We start from the raw sequence: 20,346 nt of genomic DNA, 5'->3' as shown, positions 1-20,346 counted from the left end.
ACAGCCAATACCTTGGCAGAAAAGACATAGGCAGGGTTTAGAACTCCAAGACTTCCCTGGCATCAGGGAATAACCACGAGAGGGAAAGAAGGTAGAGGGAGAAGGAAGCCGCCATGGGTTAGGTGAGTCGTAAAATAATGCCCAGGTGGGCTGGCCAACTGGAGTTAAGAGCAGCCCAGACAAAACACAGGAACTCATATAATGGAATTATTGGCTGGGAAATAGACATAAAAGAATAGAGGATAGATAGATCTCTGCCCAGCTTGTGTGCTGATTAAGGGTTATTATAAGTATAAAGATTGTATGTGTGTTTTATCCAGGAACTAAATGGTTAAAGGTGGGATAGAAACACTGGGTTGGGATTAAATTTTCCAACAACAAAATGGTGCCTACCGTGGGACATGGTTTTCTTGAAGTTAGGCCTGGTTCTGCCTCCCAGCTTTGTGCTCCCAGAAATAAGACTCAGACTCAAATACCTTAGCCACATAGCTGGGCTCTACCTTGACTAGATTATAACTAAAGATAACCCATTTATTTTGACCTACATTTTGCCGTGTGGCTGGTTACCATGTATCAGTCTCCTCACCTCTTTTTGGGCTCTTCTTCCTGCCTCCTTGACTCCCAGAATTCTTTCTCCTCCCGATGTCCCACCTCTATTTCCCGCATAAGCCATAGGCCATAGGCTTTTTAATTGACAGGTGAGGCATCCACATAATACACAGGATGATCTCTCTACAATCTTTTATAAGCATTGCTGCATTGATATAGACTCAGAATTTTGTGCTGGATTTTCGTCTCATGGTCCTCTGATTTCAACTGGCCTCCCTGTCCCACCCCAGCCCCCGCCCCTCCCCGCATCTCCAGTCAGTCTCAATCTCCTCTCTGATACCCACAGTCCTGCTTTGGACTCCATGCAGACTGGGATTGTATAAGTATGGACTTCATTATTTGTTGGCCTTTTGAAATGTGTATAAAATATGAACAGTGTGTGTCTGTTCCTCAAGAAGGCTTCGGCCGAGAAGGAATTGTAGGAATCTGGATTACTAGGTCGTGGATTTAGGAAGACTTGGGATTTCTAAAGCCGTCAGAAAATTTATGTCCATACCAAGAATTGTAAAATAAGCTTCATGCATGCATACTTACCGCTGATTTCATAATCCATTAAGCTTTTGATGATTTAACTTTCAACTTATTAAAATAATACTGACTGCTGGTGACATTCATTGTTTCCTTATATTATCAACACTTAATTTCCTTATAGGGACTGAAACCTCCCTCCCTCCCTCCCTCCCTCCCTCCCTCCCTCCCTCCCTTTCTTCCTTCCTTCTTTTCTTCCTATCTTTCTTTCTTCCTTTCTATTGCAACAGCTATAGATTCTCTCTCTCTCCCTCTCTCTCTCTCTCTCTCTCTCTCTCTCTCTCTCTCTCTCTCTCTCTCTCTGTTACTTATGTGGCCAACTCAAATAATGTTTTTTAGGCACCATCTACCTAATCCATTTATTTAAAGAAACTTATTTTATGTGTATGTGTGTCTGAGTGTATGTGTATGCATCACATGTGTGTATTGCTTAAGGAGGACAAAAGAGGGTGTCATATCCCTTGTGGCTGGAGTTTCAGACCATTGCGAGCTACCATGTGGGTGCAAGGACACAAATCTGGACCCTCTGCAAGAGCAGGCAGTGCTCCTGACTCCTGAGCCATCTCAGCAGCCTGTCTCTTCTCTTTTGATACAGAATCTCTACAAAGTTTCTTGATAGTGAGGTTGAATGGCTTGTATGCAAGGAAAGAGAGCAGGTTTCATATTATTGGCTGTGTATCTCTAGCTATGAATGGGCATTTTAATGAGTAATAAGACATTAAAATACCTCTACCAGTTTAGATAATCCTTTATAGGCATGCATGTATCATTTATAAAACTTCCTGAAACATTTAAAGACAGTTTTAAATATTACTAACACTAAGTGTTAAAGATATCTGGGGAGAGGAGACATTCCCTTTATTGTCAGAAAATTTACTCTAGGTCTAAAGGTTACAAAGATGCGTGAAGCAGGAGGTACCAGGACTCCTAGGTCACAGCAGCAGAGAAGGCAGAGTGGGACTGTGGGTCTGAAGAGTCATCAGGACCATATGCAGCACTTTAGGGGAATAAATAAGACACTGCAGTTCCTAAAAAGGATTGATGGTGAATCTTGGTCTCTAACTTGATGGGATTCAGAATCACCATGAAACAAACATCTAACATGCTTGTGAAGGAGTTTAGGTTTCTCGAGGTAAGAAGATGCCCCTAATGTGAACAACGCCATGGGCATCTGTCTGGAGTTTCTGCTCCCACACCTGCCCCACCATGATAGACTGGCACCCTCAAACTGTGAGCCAAAACAAATTCTGTCTTCAGTTGCTCTTTCTAGATATTTTGTTACAGCCATGAGAAAAAGTAACTGAGACAAAAGGCAATTTCAATTATCATAAAGTATGCAATTCCAGCTGTGTAACATTAAAAATGATAAATTTGTAGGGATAGAGATCTAATACCATCCAAAAGCAGAAAGTTTTGGCTACAGTTGGGTTATCCTTGTAAACCATGAGATGGTTTTGTTCTGTACATTGACTGGGTATCAAGTAGGTAACACCAATGTTCAGAGCTACACATCTACACAAGGGGGTTCTCAGGACTTCTAAAATCAGAATGAGCTATTTGGATCAGACCCATGTCAGCTTCCTAGTGTTGGTACTAAAGTAGCTAGGTAACTAAAGCTACATCAGCTATTACACTGGGGGAAAGAGCTTGAGAGCCATTGGAATCTATGTTATTTTTTCTAACTGCACATGAATCTAAGAAAAGAAAATACTCAATGTTATTCATCCAAGAGGGAACCAAGGAAAGTTACTGAGTTAAAACTTAAGGGATATTAATGCCACATTTAAAATTGTAGGTTGACACTTGGCAATGAGGACCCTTCAAACAATGTAAATGGAATAATAATCAATATGTCTGAGTGACACTCTGGATAAAAATATAAAAGATTTAATAAAACGATTTCACAGAGATGGTCCTGATGGTATATGTATATGTATGTATAGATATATAACCTCAGCACTTGGGAGGCAGAGGCAGATAGATCTCTGTGAGTTCAAATCTAGCCTGATCTACATAGTCAATCCTAGGTCAGTTGAGGTTACATAAAGAAATCCCATCTCAAAACAAACAAACAAAAAATAGTCCACATGAGTTGGATAACAGCTGTGTAATGGCTTAAGAGACAGGGACCTCAGACAGAATTAGACCAGGAGAAGGAAGACTGGATTTAGGAGTCTGATGGTGTTCTAGTAGAAACGGTAGAGCTTGGTTGTTGGACATGTGACAGAGAAAGACTGTGTCATTAAAGGTGTTATTTTGAATTTGCACAAAATTAAGCCAGCCAACATTCTAGCAGGGATGAGGAAGGGCTTCAGGTGGCTTCACCCCTAGCTGAGAGGATATTCACACAGAAGGGGAGTCATTTCCCTTTGGGGTTGTAATCACTGTAGTGGATAGACATACACCTGGAACATGCAAACCACAGTAACTGGAAAACTGAGCTATAAAATGTATGCGTGTGATGCTGCCAATGCATACAAACTAATCCTCCATCCCCCTCAAAAGAGAAGGTCTCTTTTGAGATGGCAAAGAAGCAAGCCTACCTTCCAAGTGGCTGGGAGAAGTTTAAATGGCATGCTGTAGCAATGAGGAAGAGGGGTCAAAGGTCAAAACCTTGAGTTAACCAGGTGTGGTGTGCACACCTATAATCCCGACACTTGAAGAAGAGGCAGGAGGAGCAGAGGCACAAAGTCATCCTTGGCTACAAACACGAGTTCCAGATCAGCTTGGGTTATATGACTAGCTGGACCTTAGGGGAATGTAAGCTTACACTGAGATGGGACAGAAAACGTGCGAATGTATCCAGTCTCTGTCATCATACTTCATTGTCCAGCAGAGTGAAGCAGAGCTCCTGACATCCAAGTCCAAAGATGTCAAGGAAATAAAACATTCAGGGTTTACGTATAGACTGAGAGCTTCACCTTGGGCGTTCTCCTCTGCAGCTTATTCCTGATTCCTCAAGAAACGCAGGGGTTCTCAGGGATTCTTAGGGGAGTGCAGACAAAAGGAGGAACTCAGAGTCACTACTCAGATAGTTTTAAGGCATTTGCATTTTTTGTTTGTTTGTTTTGATGTTGGCTTTTTTGTTTTGTTTTTGTTTTTTTCTAAATCAGAGGTTGTTTGAATTTCTGCGTGCAGACCCTTTGCCTAGGGAGGGATGCTTTTTGAAGGGGAAGCAGGCCAGGGTGGACCATAGAGCTTCAGCAAATAGCATTTTAAGAGGAAGGATAGCAATGCATTAAAACAAAATGGAGGTTATAGGAGAAGGGAACAAATTAAGAAAAGGTGAAATTTAGGCACACAGAGGTTTCAAAGGATCAGGGTGTCTGGTTGTCAGTTTGCACCTGCAGCAGGGAGAGAGCCTGAGGGCTCATTGCATTTAGCAATTAGGAGCCTGCTGATACCACTTGAGTGAAGCCCTACCAGGAAAGGTGAGAATCTACACTGCACAGCATCCAAGGGTGAAGGGAAGCAGAAGTGAGAGCAGCTTGTGTGATTTGATTAATGAGCTGGGGCTGGTGGTGTGGGGAAGAAAGCTTGCTCAGAAAAGCTGAGATAGGAGTCAACAGGCTTTGCTCTGCACCACACCAGGGGGAGGCTGAGCCAGGAGGATCCTGCTTGTGTGAACCCTGGGATGCCCAGGAAGACCCTGTCCTAACAAACACACAGCTGAAATAACATGGGATGATGCCTTTGTTTCTTGTTGGCCTCTTCTAGATGACACAGCAAGAATAAACAGGTGAAAAACTTGAGTCAGGAGGTGAAAGAGGTAAGAAACAACAAAGGCAGGTTGCTTTAGAGAGAAACCAGAAGACTGGAAAGATTGGATCTTGAAACCTTGTAGGAGAGCTATTTGCAGAATGCTGTAGCTCTGATTAGTGGGTTTTTTTTTTTTTAATAGCTTTTAGGCTTGTGATAAAATGGTTAGGTGAGAAAAACTCGCATGTGCTAGAACAAGGTTAAAGAAAATAAGGTGAACACGGTAGAGAATACAATAGAGTCAGGGAAATTGTTAGTATGCAAAGCAACCCTCCCATGCCTGCTGGAGGTTGGCCTGTCAGAGCTTTGATAGTCTGTATTTTCCAGTTCCCATAGCATCTAGAACAGTGTTCAGCATGCTGGTACTATTTTGGGCAACATCATGCCTTTATGGAACAATGCTTCCAATTACTGAAAATTCTCCATATTTGGTTGTGAAGCTGAAAAAAGGAAGGAAAAAAAAAAGAATAGAAAAAAAAAACTGGTAAGAAAAATACAAACTACCTGGACAGGCGATAACGTATACTTACAATTTCATTGTAAGTTGGGTCAGTGCATTTTGGAACACACTTTGTTTTCTTTCTCCGAACTTCACTGGGATGTGGTAGAAGATAAATTTCAACATGTGCACTGGGCACAGAGCCATCTGGGAGATGCTGCAACGGAAAGTGGTTATACATATTAATGGTGTCACTATCAAAGAAAACAAATATCTAGATACAAAGTGGCCAGACCAGAGGCAGGATCTGGAGTTATGAAAGCGTCTGTAGTTCATCAGAAAAATAAAAAGAAGAAAAAAAAAAAAAGAAAAGGAAAGAAAAGGAAAAGAAAAAAAGAAGAACTAGAAGAAATACTTGACTGCTCAAAAATAATTCCAACCCCAGTGTCAAAGAGATATTCCATCTGAAATTGTTATGTGAGAGAACAGAGTTCAAAAGTCCATCAATTACAGTTTTATGTTTTAGAGTGAAACCTTAATTTGCATTTTTGACAGATACCATCAAGAGATGAATGTTAGTCACAAATAAGGACAGGAATTAAGTATATTGGGAGAAAGCACAGTACTTAAGAATCTTTGAAACATCAAATTTAACATATTAATATATACAGTGAGTTGGAGCCTTTAATGGTCTGAATGCTTCTGTGATGACATCACAGTCAGACTTATTATAACTGACATACAGTTTAAATGGCTTCAATAGATGTAGGATGTGAGCTACCATCAAATCCATTAGACGCACTTTTAGACACTGTCTTCGATGGAGTGGGCATCTGCTGAAGGGGCTACCTGGACAGCAATGCTGAAGGGAGCTTTTCTGCCCCACCCACCTCCATCTCCAGTTCCCAGCCTTTAACACCTCGGATGGCAATGAGTGCACTGAGACTATTTTTAAGTCTATCGATCCTTTTTGGAATGGTGTGGCCAGCAGCTGCAGACTCTTTGGGAAAGCCTCCCTTTCCTTCTGCCTTTCCTTCAAGTCTATTGTGGGTATTTTTATTTATTAATTACCATTTGGATAGTCAGCCCACCATTTCCAAAATCAAAGTGATTGGAAGTAAATAGATGCTATCACTGTGATTTTTGGTGGAACGGACCTTTATTAAAGAACACATGAGAAATATTACTGTGATTTAACTTGAAAGATGATGGCTTAAAAACCAAATATGAGGAATTGTGGGCTTATTATTATTTACTGCAATGCATTAAACATTTCATTAAATACCATTTAATGCTCTAAAATACAAAGCTGTTTACACATTCTTGGTGGCCTGGGAAGTTATATAAATTGGCCCAAATGTTCAAAGTCCTCAACTCCTGCTACCCTGGCTTTTGTGCCCATCCAGACCTCACCTTCTGCAGCTAGAAAGTTCCTGATGAATTTTTATTGGTGTTGTGGATTGCCCCTAAGGCCTGTATGCACAATATGTGCTCAGCCACCGAGTCTCATCTCTACCCCCAAATTTCATATAACTGTTTAGCAAAGGAGGTGAAGAAGAAGTCCTGGTCTACAGATAAAGCTGCCCTCAACAGGTGGGCACCATCTGGATGTTTACAATTCCAGCCTTGTAGGCTGGCTCTGGGATGGCTCTGAAGACCGGTGCTGAAGGGAGCATCTCCCAGTGGGCAGAACTTCAAGCAGGAGCACCTGCATGCTTATTTGGCTTGGAAGAAGAAATGGCCAGATGTGTCTATGCACCAGCTCGTGAGTTGAAGCCAATGGCTTGGATGCATAGTCAGGGACGTGGAAAGAACATGATTGCAAAATTGGTGATAGGGAAATCTGGGAAAAAAGTATGTGGAAAGGATTCTTCAAGGGGGGAGGGGGGAACGCCACGAATGTATCTGTGGTCTGTGCAAATTCTCATCACAGAATGAGTCATCACCAGAGTAGGATATAATTAACCAAAATACATAGGAATGGCCCAATCCATTTATACAGATTAACCTTGCTATTCCCCATGGACCAGTGAAGAAACCAAACGTGGTGGTTGTGGTGAAAAGTTTTTTCTTTTTCTTTCTTTCTTTCTTTCTTTCTTTCTTTCTTTCTTTCTTTCTTTTTTTTTGGCTTGGATTTATTTATTTATCTATCTATCTATCTATTTATTTATTTATTTATTTATTTATTTGAGACAGGGTTTATCTGTGTAGCCCAGTCTGTCTTGGGATTTGCTTTGTAGAATAGGCTGGCCTTGAACGCACATTGATTTACCTACCTCTGACTCCCAAGTGCTGGGATCAAAGGCGTGTACCACCTCACCTGGCTGTACATGAGGTGAGCAGTTTTAAGAGCTCAGCAACACAGATTCCAATCACTAAACAGACTGAGTGTTGTTTAGCAGCTTCCTCACAACAACCACATGCTGTCAAGGAAGGAGGCAGCCAGGCTCCTAAGACCCCAGATATAAACCTCACATGTGTGGGAAAGCTGGAACACACAAGATTTCGAGGGTCCCTTCCCAGAATTGTAAATGCAGTAAACAACTGGGGAAGGGGACTCCAATCAGCTTACTGGACAAGAGTCCGGGACCTGTAGAGCCAGCCACCTGCAGGTGACACAGAGAGCTCTAGCATGGGTCTTTACCCACGTGGTGGAGATTTTCAGGTATACAGCTGCATTTGAGCCATCCTACTCTTGCAAGGAACCCCAGTACAAACTCACCAGTTCACCAAATTGGATGTTTGTGCAATCGTTACTTTGGAATGTCTGGGTTCTAAGTCTGGGATGAGTAGACTTGTATGTTGTGTCTGCCTAGGAAAAGCCTCACACAATACCAGGCTATGCCCAAGGGGTGTGAGCAATCTGCCCAGAAGAAAGTAGGCTATTGAATCCTAAAGATGGCACCAAACTGATAGCAGGTTGTTTGCCTTGGCCCTTCTCCATTATGGAGGGGCAATGTTCTCTTCATAATGGGATGATGATAGGCTGATAGGGATTTGTGTTCAGTACCATCGTTCTTATGCAACAGTGCTCCTGATTAAGGGACTCCCTCCAATAGAAGTGCAACAATAGAATCCCCTTCTTTGTATCCTGCTCCTGAGCAGCTGTAGATGTGTATTATTCATAGAACTGTTGGATGGCCTTCTGAAGACTCAGTTACGGCTTCAGCTCAGTAAAAATGTCTTGTAGAGTTGGGTAAGTATGTCCAGCAGGCTATATACCTACTATGTAGCATCCCATAAATATATAGAACTGTGTGTCTCCCCCACCATGTTCATGGTTCCCAAGATTAAGGGGGAAAAAGGAGTGGGACCACTCACCATGATACCAGTAGCTTTAAAATATTTTTATTTCTTGTCCCCAGACCTTATGTTCTGTTGGACTAAGGATCTTTTTCCAGGGAAGAAATGCTTCCACTATAAGACATAGTTATTACTCCACTGGGCTGGAAGTTAAAACTGCCCTGGATCATGCTATTAATTTTAAGTATTTAAGTTCCAATATATCAAAGAGATTATACATCATTGAAATATTTTTCTTTTTTGATGCATGCACACACACACACTTGCATACACACTTGAGCATGAGTATGTGTGTGTGTTGGAGAGGGGGTGAGTGGTGCAATCAGGTGATCAGGTGGAAGAGGCCAGGGGAGGACATTGGATGTCTTTCTTTGTTGTTTTCCACTGTACTTTTTGAGACTGAATCTGAAATGATCCTGTAATTCATCATCTCGGTTAGGCCAGCTGGCCAGCAAGCTGGGGACCCAGGCGTGTGCCACCATGCCTGGGTAGTAGAGATCAAACATAGCTTCTCAAGCTTACATGTAAAGCAACTACTACATTGGCTGAGCAGTTTGCCCTGCCTTTTTAATGGCTTTTAAATATTTTTTACTTCTTCCCTTCCGTCATTTTGTATATCAGCAGCATATTTAACACCCCCAAACTGATCTGGTTACAGCCCCTCCCGTCTCAAAACGTCTGGGCTCCTCTTTGCTTGAAGAAGAAACTCAAGTGACAGAACAGCAGACGCGTTTTGTGCGGGAGCCTCTCCCTTTAAGTGCCACCCTCAAGCTTTGGGTTTCTATTTCCGAGTTAGTGCCCTTGAGAAGGTCCTTGACTGTCCGTGAGTTTTCAGAATGCTGCAAGAGCACAGGCTCCAGTTTGAGCCAGGAGTGCGTTGTAAATGTGAACAGTAGGTTTCCCTTGGCTGGTACCGGCTTTAAGTGCAGACGTTGATTGCTTGGGTCTTGTCGAGAAGTTTTTCTTCCTCTGTAGCTGTCTTATCAACATCAACTCTTCCCCTTCGTCCTGGTGTCACCTCCTCTTCCTTCAGGATCTGGAATAATTTATTAAGGTGCCACCAGCTGTCCTGCCATCAAGCAGTTATCAATGTGCTCTTTGTCCTTATGTTCATGCAGATTAATTTTGACTTTAAATATCATTATACAACCTCTACTGGCCTAACTCTTCAACTTAGGGTTTTTTGTTTGTTTTTGTTTTTTTTCTTTTTACTCTGATTGTCTTTTGACCTTCACTAAGACTCCTTGAGAGAGACCTGGAGAAGATCAGACCTTCACCCTAGCAATGGGGAGATTGTCTTTACCCACAGTGTGTTGAGATAAAGTGTCCTGACTCCTTTCTTTTAGAATCTTGGCTGATATTTTTAGAAAGTGCTCAGGAGGTAAATGTGAAGCCATCTCCACTTAGGTTTTGTGGCTCATTCTAGCTCTGATTCTATGTATTCTCAGCTTACATTTGAAATCCATCATAAAATTATGAAAAACAACAACAACAACAGAAACCTTTCCCTATGTATATCATCATCTTGGGGGTGGGTGCTCAGAAGTTCTTCACTGGAAGGCCCTCCCATTCTACCCAGCTCTCTATTCCTTTGTGCTTCTTTCTATTGTCTATTCACAAAATCCTAGCATGTCCTCTCATAAGGCTCAGGCATGAAAGGCTTGGTCACCAGCTGATTGTACGACTTTGGAAGCTTCTGTGGTTGGGACCTAGCTGGAGGAAGTGGATCACTTCTGGGTATGCCTGTGAGTGTTGCATCTTTCTCTCTCCCTCTGATGATGAATTTTGATTCTCCGTGCTTTCCTGACCAGGAAGCTCTGTCTCCTCACAGCCCAGACACAGAGGAGCCAGCTGACCATGAACTGAACTACGATTCAACCCTGAGCCTTCATATACAAGTTGTTGTGCCAAGCATTTATCACCTCAGTAGAAAAGCTAATCAGTACACTTAACCAAACTTCATCAGTAGATTCTTCCATTCTCAAAGGAAATGCTGGAAGTTTTTACTTAAAATTTGGCTTCTATTTACCTTTATCTCTAAATAGCCATATTTCTCCACCCCCAGTATTCCATCTAACATTGCCATGAAGTCAGTAGCATCAAAGACAACCATGGGTCTCCCGAAAGATGCACCGTTGGGAGCTCCTAGTAGAGTGTGAACTTCTTCACAGGGAGGACTTGCACACAAATAGATGGCGTAGCCTAATACACACATAGGCTGTACAGTATAGCTTATGGCTTTGGGCCTATAAACCTGAACACCAAAGCTACAAGTGATTTCAAAGCCAACAATTTAGTCAAACCCCTTCTTAAAAAAGTGACTCATTACAAACACCTCCACAGATCTTCCCTAAGAACCTGCTCTAAGGTCTCCAGAGCCATTGTCTTTTTAGAGGTGTGTCCATTGAAGTTTGTTTGGTTTGCTCATCAAGCCTGTAGACAAGTGGGTACATTCTCACCATTAATGGTGGATGTGCGTGGGCCCAGGTCACTGTGAGTAGTACTAACCCTAGGCAGGTGGTCCTGGGCCACATAAAAAAGCGAGCTGAGTGTACTGTGGAGAGTGGGTCAGTAAGCCATATTTCTTCATGTGCTCTCTTTCTCTTTTCTTTTCTCTTCTCTTCTTTCCTCTTTCCCTCCCTCCCTCCCTCCCTCCCTCCCTTCCTTCCTTCCTTTCTCTTTCTCTCTCTCTCTCTCTCTTTCACAATTTCTCTCTCTTTTTTTCTGAGACTGTTTTTTGCTGTGCAACCCTTGCTTCCCTCCCAGATGGGCTATCAATTGCAAACTGGGATAATTCCCTCCTTCCAAGTTGATTTTGGCCACGGTGTTTATCATAGCATTAGAGGCAAAGCCACGGTCATATAAATGGCTCACTGTGAGTGAACGGTATGCTGTGGGACTTTCTCATACCCTCTTACTCTACAAATCCTCCCATTTTGTTTCTCTTAATGTGGTGTGGAAGGATGAATCAGAAAGAAATAAGCTTGCTCCTCTCACTATTCTTGTGCTGTTGATTGTCATGCTTACATTTAAATACACAGATGTTTCATAAAGATCCTAAGTTGAAGACAGAGGCAGGACTCACAATAAAACTAACTCTTCTCCATAAATAAAATCAATGTCTCAAACATGTCTGTGGCTCGTTTGTCAAAGTCTTGCTAACAAAACTTCAAAGTTTTAAACTCATGGCTTCTGAGTCAGGTGTGGCGGTACATACCTGTAATTCCTGCACCGGGGAGTTAGAGGCACGGGCAATGCTGAAATCGAGATTAGTTTGGGCTTTAGGAGTCTCTGCCTTATAATAGCAATTAAATAAAAATAATAATAAAAGACCTAATGCTTCACTATAATACTTGAAAAATATTGTATATTCCCCAAATTTAATAGAAGTAGGCACAGAAAGGATTTTAGTGACAGCTGATGAATCATTTAAAAACTACTCTTAGGAGGCTGGGAAGATTAGGTAAACTGCTATTGGCAAGTATATGGACCTGAGTTTAAATGCCTAGACCCTGTCTAATAAGGTGAGCATGCTGACACTTGCTTGTGCTCTCAGCACCAGGAGATGGAGCCTGGGAGATGGTGGGGATTGGCTGTTGGGGTGGCTAGGTGATGAGCTCAGGTTCAATAAGAAACTATTTCAAAAACAAAGCTTGGAGGAGAAACATTTAATGTTGATCTCTGACCTCCACACCATCACACTCATGTGTGCATCCCCGTTTACTCTTCACATGTGCACATCCCTGTATACCCTTCCCAAATAATTTTTAAGTGTGTCATTTGTCTAATAGAATAGAATGAAGATTTTTCAGATGTCCTTGGAATTTGCTAGTGAGATGATTGCTTCCTTAACTCAGGAATGAAACACAGGACGGAGTAGCCTGGTTGAATTTAATGAGTTACTTTGTAACTCTTTGTTCATGATCTTGACTTCTAGCTGATCTCATTTTACTTGCATGAATAATTGAATACACTAATTTTTTGCCGTTACTTCTTGCTCTGGATGGCATGTAGCATTTCAAATGGCTTCTCGTGTCACTGTTCTTAAGGACAGGAAGTGAAAGTGTCTAGAAAAATTTACTTATAAAAAGGGAGAGAATGGAAAGGCATTCTGGCAAAAGGAAGATAAAATAATAAGGGAAAGTCTATGCCATTCAAGTTGTTTATAAAATAAATAATAACACTGGACATTGCAGAGTATGCAATAGTAGTTCCTCAGCCTCTTCATAATATTTACCATTAGAGAAGCACTTAACTTTAATTTTTTCACATGTATGTAATATGTATGTATGTGACCTTGTACGTTATAGCACACACGTGGAAGTCAGAGGACAATCTGCAGTAATCAGTTTTCTCCTTCTCCCACATGGGTCCTAGGGATCAAACTCTGGTGTGTGCTCTTAGCAACAAGTGCCTTTACTCACTAAGCTATCCTTCTGGCCCTGGACCATTTTCTTAAAATAATGCATAAGCTAGTATTGCTTACTTCGCTGGAGATTTTTCTATAGAACCTATGTCTAACCATAGCCTTGTATGAGTCTTTGTGAAGAAAATAAAATAATTCAGAGTGCTTCTAGATGGAGTTTAATGGGAAGACTGATGAAGATGCAAATGGCTTAAAGTTATCAGACACCTTGGAGCCTTCCTTATATTAATCCGAAGCTTAATTGTGTTTAATCCATTACTATCTTTCCAATGAATAATTTATGAGAATTTTCCATCATTTTTAACTTAAATGCCTCTAATTATTGGATAATACAAGCTTCGGTGAAAATCAACTGACCATAATTAAAATACGATAGGATTTTCAAAGTCTGAGATGGATGCCAGAAACAAGAGCCTTCGATAAAATCATCTCCTCAGCTGTCCGTGTGCCTGGCCCGTGTGATGTGTGTGCCCAAGTCAGTCATCAGACTGGCTGAAGCGAAACCAATGACAGCAGCGGTGTAAGGTGGAGGTGGCTGGAACTCCTCTTTCTTTCCTTCTTAACTTAAATACTATAATCATTTTTCTAACCTGTATGTGTTGGTCAATAGGAATGCAATGAATTCAGAACTCCATGACCTAAATCAGGATGGTCTCTTGCTTCATTTCACACTAATTTAAACCTTTCACAGACTCTGACTGGTAGATGATTTTCAAGACTTATTTTTAAAAGTAGTTGAAAAAAATATAATTATCATGTATTTAATATTTGAGTGGTCCAAAAAAAAAAACCAAAAAACCTGAGTCAAGGCATCAACATCTTTTTAAAAAAAGTATTAATTTATTACCATTTTAAAATTGTGTATGTGTGTGTGTGTGTGTGTGTTTGTGTTGTGTCTGGTCTGTGTGTGTGTGTTGTTTCTGCTCTGTGTGGTATGTCTGTGTGTGCACGTGTTCCTGTGCCCAAGTGTGCTACTGCATGTGGACATGTGCCTGCGGTGGCCCAGAGGACCCCTGCAGTTGGAGTTCCAGGCAGCTGTGAGCCATCCAATGTGGCTTCTGGGAAACAAACCCTGGTCTTCAAGAGCAGTAGTTGCTGTGCTGTGCTCCTAATTGTGTGTGTCCATTTATGAGTGCTTATGCACCCCCCCCCCCACACACACACCTCAGGGTGGGAGGGGGAGAAAGAGAGGAAGGGAGGGAGGGAAGAAGAGAAAGAGAGTGCTGTGCTTGCAGTTTGGATACAATCAACTACAGATCACAGATATTTTTAAAACTGTGTCCATGTTTAAAATATATGTTTTTACTCATGATATTACATAAATAATGTAACATAACAGCTATTTCTATAATATTTATACCATAGTAGGCATTGTAAGCAATCTAGAGATCATTGATGTATATACTATTCCTGTGTGGATTATCTGCAAAATTATACCACTTAATATAAGGGATCTAGTATCTTCAGGGGGGTTCCTGCAACCAATCACTGGGGACAACTGCATTTTAAAACTATTTTTATCTATAACCCAACATCTTTAACTGCTCACAGAGGTTGGGCTCTGGTAGATGAAACACCCTTTTTGACATAGTACATATAAATCCAATTGCTTCTGCAAAACCCAGAGTTCTAATCAGAGTCCTCAACTCCTGTCACTGAAGCACTGTGTGAAATTTGTCAAGGTCTTACTACTCCTCGGTATTAACATGAGAAGCGCGGCTTTCAACTTTATTTGCGGTTTAGAATCTATTCAAGAGAAAAGGCTGATGAGCTGTTTATGGGTTAGCTGCTAATTAAACTCTTGTTTCTAATTGGTTGAACTACTGTGGGTGAATCCAAATTTTTGGGCTCTTGCCTACCGCTATGTCTGAAGGACAGTGTAAAAGCCAGATATGAGCATATGATGTAAACCTGAGAAGCTATTCAAATCAATAAAGAATTGGAAGATCAAATGTGTGCTGCTCTGCACTTGGTATAGGAAGAAACTGGATGTAAAGGGCAAACGAATCCTTTAAGAGTCCAGGAGAGTTGTCTGCCTGTAAACCTCAGAAGCTCACAAATCCTGTCCTATGTGTTTATTTCTTTTCATAATTCAAATAAACACGCCAGGATGTAATGTGCCTGTGTCAATAGCCCAACCGTGGTACAAACCCATTGGAACTGATAAGCAACACTGAGTTAGGAGGTGTGAAACCATAAACTGTATCTACTAAAGTTAAAGACAATAGGCTGGGTGCTGAGGAGCTTGCTCAGTGGGCAGCGCTGACAGCCCAAGCATGAGGGCCTGAGTTCACATCCTCACCATCTACATAAAAATCAGGGTGTGGTGGTTTACAGGTGCAAGCCCAGGACTCGGGAGGGTAGAGACAAATGAATCAGAGTGGTTCACTGGCCAGGCAGTTTTGCTGAAGTTGTAAACCCCAAGTTCAGTGAGACTTTATTCCAGGAAAGGTGGAGAGCAATGGAGAAGGACACCAAACACCAACCTTTGTCCTCCACAGGGGCCCAGGCCAGGTGTACCCACATGACTGTTAGCCCAGGCTACAGTGAGATCCTGCCCACAGCACCATGTAACAAAACAAGATACAAAGTATCTATCTGGAGCAAACTGAGTTATCTGTCTCACTCTCTGGCCAAGGATGACAGAGCAGAGCATGATCAGGGGCACTGATAAATGAGAACAATATGGAGGACATAATCTAACTGTTCATGAAGCTCTGTATGTGCTAGTGATTATGTTTGGAAGTTCTAACACCCGTGTCTTAATAATTCACAGAACTAATATACACAGAATCACCAAGACTGTCTAAGGCTTGAGAAATGTAATAATTAACCGGCATGACCCTACTGACATTCGCCAAACTCCTCCCAGGCAGGGGCAGAATACATTCTTTTCTGTCACGCTTGGAGCATCTACCCAGATGCATCATGTTCTCAGACTAACACATTGCTCAGTCGATCTAAAGAGGTTCAGATCATGTGGAACGTGTCCTCAAACTACCTTCTGATGTCCTCATTTCTCCTTCCCGAGTGCTGGGATTGTAAAAGCACACAGCACCCTGTATTGTTTTTGTTTGTTTGTTCAGATACTGTTTGGTTTTTGTTGTGCTGTGGCATGAGGCTGAACATTGGCACAAGCTAAGTACAGTCTCCCAACGGCCCAGGCCCCAGTTTGCTATTTATAACAGCGCTAGTTTATGACGTCCTTAGAAACAAGCACCATCTCTGCAAGCAAATTTGACTTCTTCATGAGCTGGGTTTTTGATTCCCAACCAGTTTCTTTGCCTCTCCATTTCCCTCAGTTTCCTCTGATTTCTATGTTGTCTTAGTACCACAATGGATTAAGGACAGCCTGGTTTCTGGCCATTTCCCAAATAGTTGGTAACAAAATAGGATGTATCCAAACGATTCACAAAGATGGAATCAGAAAAGGAACTATAATAATTTTAAACTGAAGGACAAGGAAAATCAACACATCAATACCTGGGGCTGCAGCTAAAGGAAAATTACAGCCCAGCTCCCTGTGTTAGGAAAGACAGACCATTTCAAACTCTTTCCCTAATTGTCAACTCAGAAGACCTGGAATGGAAGACACAAACATGTAAGCTCAGTTCGTTTGTAGAATTTGCCTGCTTGCCCTGCCCCCCCCCCCATTCTTCTTCACGCTTGTTTTTCCACTGTCTCTGAAGACATTACTTTTGCTCATAAAAGCCTACACTGAGGAATCCCCTTTGGACACTCGAAAGCTCCTGTGATACCCTCTCGCTTCCATGATTTCCAGCTGACTTTATCCTACATCACGTCCTCTTTCACTGGGTGTCCCCTTTCTCTTGCTATGGAAGCTTCCCCAGTCCCTCCATGGTTGATTTCAGCATTTAGCAGTATGATTCTCTTTGACTTTTTCCTTTTGATTACTCATTGAGGTCTTTGAATTTAGGATTGTATGTTTTTTGCTAAAGTTTGGAAATTTTGTGTGATTATATATATATATTTTTTTCTTTAATTTTTTTCTCATACAAGATGTGGACTGCAGCCTCCTTACGCCAGTCTCAGTGCCCCCATATCTCCTCTTTTCCAGATCTACTACTCCTTCTTTTCCTATCAGAAAATAGAAGGCCAGTGATTTTAGCCCAACACAGCATACCAAGATTCAAGACTAGGCATAAAGTTTCATATCAAGGCTGGACAAGGCAATCCATTTACGAGGAAAAGGGCCCCATGAGCAGGCAAAAGAGCCAGAGACACGATCATATTTTCAAATACAGTTTCACTCAAATTTCTCTTTTGTCTTCCTGGAAATTCAAAGATGCCTTTGTGTAGATTCTTACTTCGCCCATAGACTTTTGAGCTTTGTTTCAGTTTTACAGTTTCTCTGTATCACTTAATTCCGATAACTTCTATTGGTTAAACTTCAAGCTAAATGTGCATTAGTAGGATGAGCAAGCACTACTCATAAAATCTAGATTAAATATCAAGAGCTCAGGGTTTTTAAGTCTTTAAATTTACATCCTTAATTGTGAGATCTTGGGCAAAAAATTTAAACTTGCTGAATTTAAACTTATATTTTTGTGTCTATAGGCACAAGACTTTCTTTAGGTGAAGTGTATCTATGAAGGTCTGAGACTTCTTGGCACATTGCACTGGTTCAAAGCTTTTTGTTGTAGTCAGGCAAAGTAAACACAGGCACAGAGAGCAGAAGAGAATCCTTTTAGAAGTCCAATGGAAATCCCATTCTCCTACACGTCAATCACGCATCAGGAGGATCGAGGCCCCGACTGCTCATTTGCAGAATTCCAGTTTGCTGCCTGCTAGGGGATGCTTGGTTCTAGGTGCATGGGGATGTTTGTAAGTGGACAGAATTCTGATGGACAGAGACAGGAAGCAGTGCTTTCAACTGCTTAGGTAAGAACAGTCTCTCCTGAGGGGAGCACCACACAGAAGGTCTGAGGAAGACTGCAGCCCTGAAGAGCCTGAGGAAGTGTGATGAAGGGAGCTGAGGCAGAAGGTCAGCATGAGGACTCGTCAGTCTTGGATTCAAGTTTTAACTTAGAGTTTACGTGAGTTCCCACACAACATGTTTAATACTTGTAGTGAAGAGTTTTTAAGTGCTGGATAAAAGGGGATGGTCTTCAAACACTCTCAAAAGTTAATTATTAAATCCATGGTTGGAAACCCAAAACATAGTGATAAATAAAATGCCTTCGAGAACACTTTAAAGAATTTTAAGTTGGAACTAGCTTTTTGTCTTGAAGTCTTCACTTCTGTAGAAATCTTGTAACATTTTTCTATTCTTTCTTCTCTCTAGATTTTGTTACTTAGGTTAGAATGTAGAGTTTGTGTCCTGTGGCCTACAGTTCCCTAGGAAAGCTATGTATGTGAACCAACACAAAATCATAAAATTACCTAAAACATTATAGGAAAAATTTTGGTGATATTTTTTGTAACTTGATCCTGCAGTTCTTGAATGTGAAATATTTAGATTATAATGTCATGTGACAGTGTCAAAAGGTTGACATGTCTGAGAAAGTGAAACAAAGAATATTTTAACAGTCAATCAAATAATTCATAGATGAGAAAAAATATTGAATAGCATCTTGATAATAATAGACATAAAAGGGAATTGAATGGGTTTGATGATAATTCCATAGAAGGCTAAAACTGAATTGAAATATAGAAAATAAATTATAATAAAAATTTAATTAGAGGTTATGTGAAGGTGGCACAGAACTCAATAAAGTGGTACCTATTATTTGGTAGTAAGTAACGCCAGAGTTAGGAGCAGTCTTCATGGAGAGCAGGGGAGCAATTTGGATTTTTTGAGATGGAAAGATATCGGAGTATAAGTATCCATCAGACAGAAAAGTGTAAATGGAAAGAAAGATTAAAAATGGAGATTTAAATTTAGGGGGAAGTTTGTTTTGTCTTTGAAGTCACGAAATATTAAACTAGGCGATTAGTTTTAAGAGTCAAGGCCCTGAGTATTGGAAAAAAATTACATTTAAAGGCAGAGGCTATAGCCTTACCTGCCTGAAATCTGTAAGAGGCAAGATATATTTAGAAAAAGCAACGTAAAGAAGGATTTTAGAACATATGGACAGAACATAAACACCTGGGAACAAAAATAAAAAAAACAAAAACAGAAATTAAAGCTGTTGATATTAAAAATATTGATGCTAGTAAATTTATAGAAGGTGTAGGATTGATTTCTTTGAGAAATAATTGGTCATCATTAAAGACTATAAATACATTCATCAAAGTTCATGGATATGAAAATCCACATAAAAAATTAGTAGTTTTTCTGTACAGCAGAAACTCATTACAAAGGAAGTCAAGAAAAATTATTCTAAGCCACAGAATGTAACAACAACAAAAAAATACAGCACATAGGCATAAACTTCACAGAGGATGTTAAGGATTTCTAAGATGAAAGTCCATAACCTGGGCAGAAAGTCATTGAAAGACTAAATGGTCAGACAACCTTCCTGTAATCACATGCCTACTGGATCAACCTTAGGGAAGTACCTGTACTACCAAGTGTACTACAGAGTCAGTGGAATCCCTGTCAAAATTCTGCAAATCTCATCTATCCCCAAGTCATAACACTTATATGAAAGTACAAAGATGCAGGATTGTCAAAAACTCTTAGCAGAAAGAGCAATACTGGAGGTATCCCAATGGCTGACCTCAAGCTCCATCTACTCCAGAGTCATGGTAAGAAAACACAGTGTGACAGTTGCTCAAACCATATCAAACATGTAGAAAACAGAATAGAAGACCCGGAAAGGAACCCACACAGCTACTGCTATTTGATTCTTGATAAACCACTTAGAAATATAGGGAAAGTCTGTGTGCTGAAAAGATGGCTTAGCAATTAAAAGTGCTTGTTTATCTTCTAGATTACTCTTTTCAGTTCCCAGCATCCATGTCAGGAGGTTCACAAAGGCCCATAACTTTAGCTTCAAGAAATCTGACTCCCTCTTTTGGCTCCTGCATGCACCTGAACTCAAGTGCATGGACATGTGTGTGTATGTGTGCGCGCGCGCGCAAGGGAGTATAAACACATGCTCACACACCCACCCCACATAATTTAAAATAATTTTTAAAAACTTAAAAAATATAGGCTAAAAGACAGACTCTTTTAGAAAGTAGTGTTGGCAAAATAGTGTTTACATGTGAAGAAGAATACAGCTAAGGGGTAGAGAATGGCTCAGTGGTTAAGAGCACTAACCAATGTTCCAGAAGACCTGGCTTTGATTCCCAGCACCAACACGGTGGCTTAGAG

General features: G+C 40.9%; 1 protein-coding gene across 2 annotated transcripts in view; it reads right to left on the bottom strand.

Annotated features, from left to right (window-relative positions):
• Pik3c2g (phosphatidylinositol-4-phosphate 3-kinase catalytic subunit type 2 gamma) overlaps window positions 1–20,346 on the bottom strand; it is a gene marked incomplete in the record, with an annotated part of 355,213 nt that overhangs the window by 6,027 nt on the left and 328,840 nt on the right. For both annotated transcript variants that reach the window (NM_207683.3, NM_011084.2), the window contains 1 exon segment: window positions 5,427–5,552. In NM_207683.3, coding sequence (NP_997566.2) covers window positions 5,427–5,552 — 126 coding nt within the window.

Source organism: Mus musculus, chromosome 6 (assembly GCF_000001635.26).
Source record: "Mus musculus strain C57BL/6J chromosome 6, GRCm38.p6 C57BL/6J".
In the NCBI taxonomy this organism is placed as follows: Eukaryota; Metazoa; Chordata; class Mammalia; order Rodentia; family Muridae; genus Mus; species Mus musculus.
The sequence above is the reverse complement of the archived record's forward strand: the minus strand, read 5'-3'. Positions and strand labels throughout refer to the sequence as shown.